General features: G+C 39.6%; 1 protein-coding gene across 1 annotated transcript in view; it reads left to right on the forward strand.

Annotated features, from left to right (window-relative positions):
• LOC139571092 (zinc finger matrin-type protein 4) overlaps positions 1-2,248 on the forward strand; it is a 164,052-nt gene extending 161,804 nt beyond the window's left edge. The window contains exon 7 of the mRNA XM_071393627.1: positions 1,467-2,248. Coding sequence (XP_071249728.1) covers positions 1,467-1,488 — 22 coding nt within the window. The 3' untranslated portion in view covers positions 1,489-2,248. The remainder of the gene's footprint in view (positions 1-1,466) is intronic.
• The last annotated feature ends 6,490 nt before the right edge of the window (positions 2,249-8,738 follow it).

The raw sequence follows: 8,738 nt of genomic DNA on the forward strand, positions 1-8,738 counted from the left end.
GAGCAACCACTGTACCTGAAGTGTTTCAATAGAAGCTCTCGTTTTATTTGCAAAATGACTGTTTGGATTAATGGTTACACCGAAGATCAGCTAGATGCAGGCTAGAGTGTGCAATGCGGTATTGAACGTGTCACTGTCTGTCACCAATTTGTCTCTTGACCTGTGTGCACCTAGGTTATAAACCTTCATTTGTAAGCTAGGTTGTAGCAACCTCATGATGGGTATAGAGCAAATTTGACTATCATGTAGTAGCCTTAACCTTTCGATGTTACAATGAGCTGAGTGAATGGACTGCATCAACCGCCAGTGGCACTCATTCACGTGTGCACACATGAATACACACACACACACACACACACACACATACACATACACATACACATACACATACACATACACATACACATACACATACACATACACATACACAAACACTGAACTGTGAATGTTAGAGTGCAAATATTGTCTCTTATAGGCTGAAACACATTTGTCTGAAGCCAAACCAGTATGTGTGTGTGTGTGTGTTGTGTGTGTTGTGTGAGGTGAAATGGGGCAACTATAGCTACCCTTGGGTGAAATGGGGAGAGGGACGAGACAGCTGAACTCATCTTGGGTAGAGAAAAAAAAGAGCACTCTCTGTGAATGAAGTGCAGAAAAATGTACCACAGTTATAGTGCTGTTTGGATCCCAGTCACAAAACCAGAAATGGATAGCTAAAGTCTACTGTTATTTTTTGGGGGGGAGGCTGCTCTAGCCTATATGGGGTTTTTTTCTCCAGATTTTTCTTTCATTTATCAAATCCTGTTAAATGTATTCACTCCACTATGCCTTCATTAAGTAATAACAACCTCAATCAAACAAATCTCAATGTTTTAATAGATTTTTTCTAAATGGCCACCTGTGGCGTCTCTTTGTCTCTGTGTAATAATGCGGCTAGCGTAGGAAACATTTAAACATAATCACCAGGAACATGATAAACCCAGAATCCCTCTATAATTACTTATTTTAAAAACCAGAGCGATTTATTTACTCCTTATCTCCCTTTGTACGTTTGGGAACAGTCAGAATGGGAAGCATTAAGGAACAAGAGCCATAATGAGAAGATTGTGAAATCGGATTATTGTATAATGCCTTCCATTGATGGTTGTGTACTCTCTCTGTACTCTGTTGTCCTCTCCGTCTTCAACAAAATGTCTTCCAAAAAAAAACAGGCATCCAAGTGAAAGCAGCAGAGGATTAAACTGTTATATTTTAGGCTGACTTTCAGTAGACTTCAGTGATTAAAGTATTTCATAATTGTGGGCAAAGAAATGTAACCACAAAGGCAAAATACAGTCTCAGAGACAGTTAAAGGGATATTCCAACTCAGTGTGTCTGATGATTTCAAACATTTCCTCTTGACTTGTGTTCAATATATCCCAGAGAATCTTACTGACTCATCTTTTTCTCTCCGTTCTCTATTTCAGCTTGAAGCAGGTCCAGCAGTAAAGCACTGGGACCAGAGACCTGTGGACATTTGGAGAATGGGAAAATGCTAATACTAAACATGGGAGTAAGGAGCTTGGTAAAATGAAGACTCACCTTGGGAATATTGGTTTTTGGAAGACCGAGAGACTCCTACAGATGGCTCAGGAGTGTGTGAGTGTGTGTGTGTGCACGTGTGTGTGTGTGCACGCGTGCGTGTGTGTGCGAGCTTAGGAACCATTTTAATCTTACGATGTCTTGAAGGTTACTGAGGACCTAAGTGTTTGATATGTGTACTTTAAACCAACAGCAGTCAGAATAACATTGGGTATTGCTGGTGATCGCCATACTGCTTGAGTGTGTCCCAAATGAAACCCTATTCCCTTTATAGTGCACTACATCTGACTAGGGCCCATAGGGCGCTGGTCAAAAGTATTGCACTATATAGACTCCTTTTGTGAACCACAATCTTACAATCTAACTAACTGATGTCAGTGTTACCCAGAGCAGTGATAACCATTACACTGATAGTCATAGAGTAGAAGAAACAATATCATAATCACCACTATATCAGCCCAGAGGGTCAAGGCTGCAATACATACTTTACATTTTTTATAATTATATTCATACAAAATCTTTTCCGAAGCACTGTAGGTTATCTGTGCATCAAATTGAGTTCTCAGTGTGTAGCTCATAAACATACAGTACCAGTCAACGTTTGGACACACCTACTCATTCCAGGGTTTTTCTTTATTTTTACTATTTTCTACATTGTATAATAATAGGGAAGACATCAAAACTATGAAATAACACATATGGAATCATGTAGTAACCAATAAAGTGTTAAACAAATGAAAATACATTTTATATTTTAGATTCTTCAAAGTAGCCACCCTTTGCCTTGATTACAGCTTTGCACACTCTTGGCATTCTCTCAACCAGATTCACCTGGAATGCTTCTTCAACAGTCTTGAAGGAGTTCCCACATATGCTGAGCACTTGTTGGCTGCTTTTCCTTCACTCTGCAGTCCAACTCATCCCGATCCATCTCAATTGGGTTGAGGGCGGGAAATTGGTCAAATAGCCCTTACACAGCCTGGAGGTGTGTTTTGGGTCATTGTCCTGTTGAAAAACAAATTATATTCTCATTAAGCGCAAATTATATTCTCATTAAGCGTTCACCTACTCTGCGTCTCACAAAGACACGGCGGTTGGAATCAAAAATCTCCAATTTAGACTCATCTGACCAAAGGACAGATGTCCACCAGTCTAATGTCCATTGCTTGTGTTTCTTGGCACAAGAAAGTCCCTTCTTTGTATTGGTGTCCTTTAGTCATGGTTTCTTTGCAGCAATTCAAACATGAAGGCCTGATTCACGTGGTCTCCTCTGAAGAGTTGATGTTGAGATGTGTCTGTTACTTTAACTCTGTGAAACATATATTTAGGCATTTATTGAAGCTGGTAACTCTAATGAACTTATCCTCTGCAGCAGAAGTACATTAAATCTGGGTCGTCCTTTCCTGTAGCGGTCCTTATGAGAGCCAGTTTCATCATAGCGCTTGATGGTTTTTGCGACTGCACTTAAAGAAACTTTCAAAGTTCTTGACATTTTCCGGATTGACTGACCTTCATGTCTTGAAGTAATGATGGACTGTCATTTCTCTTTGCTTTTTTGAGCTGTTCTTGCCATCATATGCACTTGGTCTTTTACCAAATAGAGTTATCTTCTGTATACCACCCCTACCTTGTCACAACACAACTGATTGGCTCAAATGCATTAAGAAGGAAAGAAATTCCACAAATTAACTTTCAAGAAGGCACACCTGTTAATTGAAATGCATTCCAGGTGACTACCTCATGAAGCTGGTTGAGAGAATGCCAAGATTGTGCAAAACTGTCATCAAGGCAAATGGTGGCTACTTTGAAGAATCTCAAATCTATTTTGATTTGTTTAACACTTTTTTGGTTACTACATGATTCCATATGTGTTATTTCATAGTTTTGATGTCTTCACTATTATTCTACAATGCAGAAAATAGTTTTTTTTTAAATAAAGAAAAACCCTTGAATGAGTATGGGTGTCCAAACTTTTGACTGGCACGGTATATTGATATGTATAATAAATATATACAAATGTAGTGTAGTGGGTTTAACGATACAGTCTGCAACTTGAATATCCGCTGTGGCTACTCAATGTACTGCAAACACACTTGGCCAGGAAGGAAAATACAAATCTACTGGTTACATCTGCCAAACCCCACTCTCCTCAGTTTATAACCAAGTACAGTGGCAGCACTTCTGACTGGAATGGAAAGTTACAGATTGCAAATTGAAACAACCATATAATACAGGCAGCAGTAGTAAGTTAAACTAATGGTCAGTATCTATGGTTCAGTAAACATTCCTATGTTTAGTACCTCTGTGATTAATGATGTCATACACGCCATAGTGTCAGTCAGAATCCCTTTTCTCCGAAATAATATGTGAGATGACACCATACATTTTTAGGGCATTTTCAAATGTCAGCCATACAGACATGCACTACAAGACCACCAATGGAGTAGGTTGAAGTTTCACCTAGCCACTGATCTAGAGTCAGTTTTGTGTTTCCTGAAGTCACTGGAATAAAGGACTTACTGTATGGTTGGTGGCCCTCACCAACAAAGTGTTATTGTTCACTTTGAGAAGGCCATGGTAAGTCACTTTGCCACTACCAAAACATACGGTAACAGATCAATGGAACGCAGACCATGAGGGATACCACATACAGTTGAAGTCGGAAGTTTACATACTCTTAGGTTGGAGTCATTAAAACTTGTTTTTCAACCACTGCACAAATTTCTTGCTAACAAACTATAGTTTTGGCAAGTCGGTTAGGACATCTACTTTGTGAATGACAAGTCATTTTTACAACAATTGTTTACAGACAGATTATTTCACTTATAATTCACTCTATCACAATTCCAGTGGGTCAGAAGTTTACATACACTAAGTTGACTGTGCCTTTAAACAGCTTGGAAAATTCCAGAAAATTATGTCATGGTTTTAGAAGCTTCTGATAGGCTAATTGACATCATTTGAATCAATTGGAGGTGTACCTGTGGATGTATTTCAATGCCCAACTTCAAACTCAGTGCCTCTTTGCTTGACATCATGGGAAAATCTAAAGAAATCAGCCAAGACCTCGAGAAAAAAATTGTAGACCTCCACAAGTCTGGTTCATCCTTGGGAGCAATTTCCAAACTCCTGAAGGTGCCACGTTCATCTGTACAAACAATAGTACGCAAGTATAAACACCATGGGACCACGCTGCCGTCATACCGCTCAGGAAGGAGACGCATTCTGTCTCCTAGAGATGAACGTATCTTGGTGCAAAAAGTGCATATCAATTCCAGAACAACAGCAAAGGACCTTGTGAAGATGCTGGAGGAAACAGGTACAAAAGTATCTATATCCACAGTGAAACGAGTCCTATATCAACATAACCTGAAAGGCCGCTCAGCAAGGAAGAAGCCACTGCTCCAAAACTGCCATACAAAAGCCAGACTACGGTTTGCAACTGCACATGGGGACAAAGATCATACTTTTTGGAGAAATGTCCTATGGTCCGATGAAACAAAAATAGAACTGTTTGGCAATAATGACCATCGTTATGTTTGGAGTAAAAAGGGGGAGGCTTGCAAGCCGAAGAACACCATCCCAACCGTGATGCATGGGGGTGGCAGCATCATGTTGTGGGGGTGCTTTGCTGCAGGAGGGACTGGTGCACTTCAAAAAATAGATCAGGAATCAGGAAGTTACAGCTTGGTCGCAAATGGGTCTTCCAAATGGACAATGACCCCAAGCATACTTCCAAAGTTGTGGTAAAATGGCTTAAGGACAACAAAGTCAAGATATTGGAATGGCCATCACAAAGCCCTGACCTCAATCCTATAGAACATTTGTGGGCAGAACTGAGAAAGTGTGTGCGAGCAAGGAGGCCTTACAAACCTGACTCAGTTACACCAGCTCTGTCAGGAGGAATGGGCCAAAATTCACCCAACTTATTGTGGGAAGCTTGTGGAAGGCTACCCGAAACATTCGACCCTCGTTAACCAATGTAATGGCAATGCTACCAAATACTAATTGAGTGTATGTAAACTTCTGACCCACTGGGAATGTGATGAAAGAAAGAAATGCTGAAATAAATCATTCTCTCTACTATTATTCTGACATTTCACATTCCTAAAATAAAGTGGTGATCCTAACTGACCTAAGACAGGGATATTTTTACTAGGATTAAATGTCAGGAATTGTGAAAAACTGAGTTTAAATTATATTTGGCTAAGGTGTATGTAAACTTCCGACTTCAACTGTAGATGCTGTCATTTGCATTCATTCAAACATGTGTTGGGGTTGAACATGTCTTGGGGTTGACATCCGTACAAGCATTATTCTCCCATGTTTTCCTCAAGATAGTGGGAAATACACATTTAAACAGTAGCCTAAATGTAGTCTTATTTTGATGGCCGGCAATTGGGAGATTCTGGATCTATCCCCAAGGGGGGACTCATGCGTGGCATTTCCATGGTTTTAGTACAATTCTTACCTGATCTTACAGTTTGCTTCCAATCTATGCTTGTCAGGAGAGAAGCCCATCATGGGCATCTCTAGTTACTGCATAAGGGCTGGATTCAACCCTTATGGCGGAAGTTTCGCGGATGATCCGTGTTAAAATGTAAAGATAATTTCTGATTGAGCTGATATATGCAGTGTTCGCCTTCAATGCATTCTCCGCGACTGCGGGAACATTCCCTTCAATTTTCAATCACACTATAAAGCGGATATGCAGCCCTACGGATTGAATAGAGCCCTAAATCGTATCTATCTATACCTAAAAGGCAAGAGAACAAACAGACTTCACAGCTCTATGCTATGCCGGGTTTCTGTTTGTTGCTATTGTTAAAAGAGTTTAATTTATTTTTCCTCTGTGAAGTGGTAAACACATGGTTTGCGTTTTAATAGATTTCACGCTTCTGTTTGAACTGTTTTTGACCTGATTGGATATTCTGTTTTGTGTCTGGAATGGCAGGGTATGGTTTTATGTAGTCGGGACTTTTAAACAACCATGCCAATGTGAGTTTCAAGGGATGGGTTTTAATGAAAAAAAATAATAGTGTGTTTTCTGTAAATATGTGGTAGCTGCAGGTTATAATTGTGTGTTTTTCTAGACCTGTTAAGAGTTTTGTATTAATAGGATACAACACATCACATCAGTACCTGTGTTGAGTTGTGGTTATGATTATGAGATAATGAGTGCTAAGGTAATTTAACCAATTATTTCAACTGTGATACAGAGATATTAAATATGTATTTTAGAAATGGCCATGGATACATAGATATTGGATACATAGATATTAAATATGTATGGTAGAAATGTAATAATGGTTCATCCTTTCTGTTTGCTAAACTGTATTCTCAGTGGTCAAAACTGTCTTAGATGATGTCATTACAACCATATTGTTTTAAAGTGGTTGAAATGATGTCATTACAACCATATTGTTTTAAAGTGGTTGAAATGATGTCATTACAATCATATTACAACCATGTTGTTATAAACCTATTGAGATGATGTCATTACAATCATATTACAACCATGTTGTTATAAACCTATTGAGATGATGTCATTACAATCATATTACAACCATGTTGTTATAAACCTATTGAGATGATGTCATTACAACCATATTACAACCATGCTGTTGTAAACTGGTTGAAGTGATGTCATTACAACCATGTCATTGTAAACTGGTTGAAGTGAAGTCATTACAACCAGCTTTGCCTGCTGGGATGAAATAGCAATACACTCCATATATATGTATCAGTGTCAAAGCTTCACCTTACATGTCTGTTCCTGAGTTTTCTTGGGACTAGCTATTTCCCTAGGACTTTATTGGAACCCTAAATGTGAACAACATTTTTCAAAATGGCCACCACTGAGCTGGCACAGAAACTAGCTCAACATGGCCACACCGAGTTGAAAAGAGGAGTATACAAGACAGGGTTGGAGCTGAATCACTGAATAACAGTTGAAGTTGAACATGAACTGTAATCACCCTGGGTACACACTGGTTGAATCAACATTGTTTAACCAACATTAAATATATGTTGAATTGACTTCTGTGCCCACTGGGATTTGACTCTTAATGACTGAGGAATGTGACCATACAAACACGGCAGCATTGTGTCAACCTTGAGACAACATAGCTGTGAAGTTCTCCCAACGTTGCCTGCAATGTTATAATGAGGTTAGATCTTTGGACCTGCTAACTAATTCATGATTTATAACTACAGCTACAGTGTATGGGGGAGGACAATCATCACACTGACTCTCCATCTATGAGCTATGAAGACACCAGTTCGCTGAGAGGCCTTGTAATATCCAAGAGTGAGTCTTACATTTCACATTTTTGTAATTTAGCAGACACTCTTATCCAGAGCAACTTACGATTACTGCATTCATCTTAAGATATCTAGGTGAGACAACAACACATCACGATCGTATCAAGTACATTTTCCCTCAACAAAGTATTTACCACAAAATCAGTGCTAGTAGGAAAAGTCAGGGACGCCGTGAGGATTTTTTAAGATGCTCTTCAAAGAGGTAGGGTTTCAGATGTTTTCGGGAAGATGGGCAGGGATTCCACTATCCTGACTTTAAACGCAAGCTGGTTCCACCATTGGGGTCCCAGGACAGAGAAGAGCTTTGACAGGGCTGAGTGGGAGCTGCCCTCCTGTAGGGGTGGGAGGGCCAGAAGACCAGAGGTGGCAGAAAGGAGTGCTCGGGTTGGGATGTAAAAATCTATGTGCAACAAAATCTATGGGCTAAAAAACGTTAGCTCACATGGGCTAGTTGATCTGGATATTTCTGACAAGTTATAAATAGCTCTCTGAGGTCTGCAATGACTGACATGACGAGGAAAACTGATGATGCACTACCCAATGAAATTGCACCTTGAGCATTCTACTATTACAACTTTCAGTAGTAAGTTGAATCTTAAGTCAACAATAGCTATACTAATGTCAACACAAGCTATAACTTGAACTGAAGTGTGTGCATCATGTACACACATCCCATGTTCTGGAGAGGTTATGTATGACAATGATTCACCGTGATGCTACATGCTGTTATGAGATGTTATGAGTAGGATAGAACGCTGTGATGGAATGTTATGTGGGTGGATGTACTGTATGTTTGTGAATATGAGAACAGCCATGGAGAGTGGGAGTGTAGC

The sequence above is a fragment of the Salvelinus alpinus genome, chromosome 3 (genome assembly GCF_045679555.1).
Source record: "Salvelinus alpinus chromosome 3, SLU_Salpinus.1, whole genome shotgun sequence".
Lineage (NCBI taxonomy): Eukaryota > Metazoa > Chordata > Actinopteri > Salmoniformes > Salmonidae > Salvelinus > Salvelinus alpinus.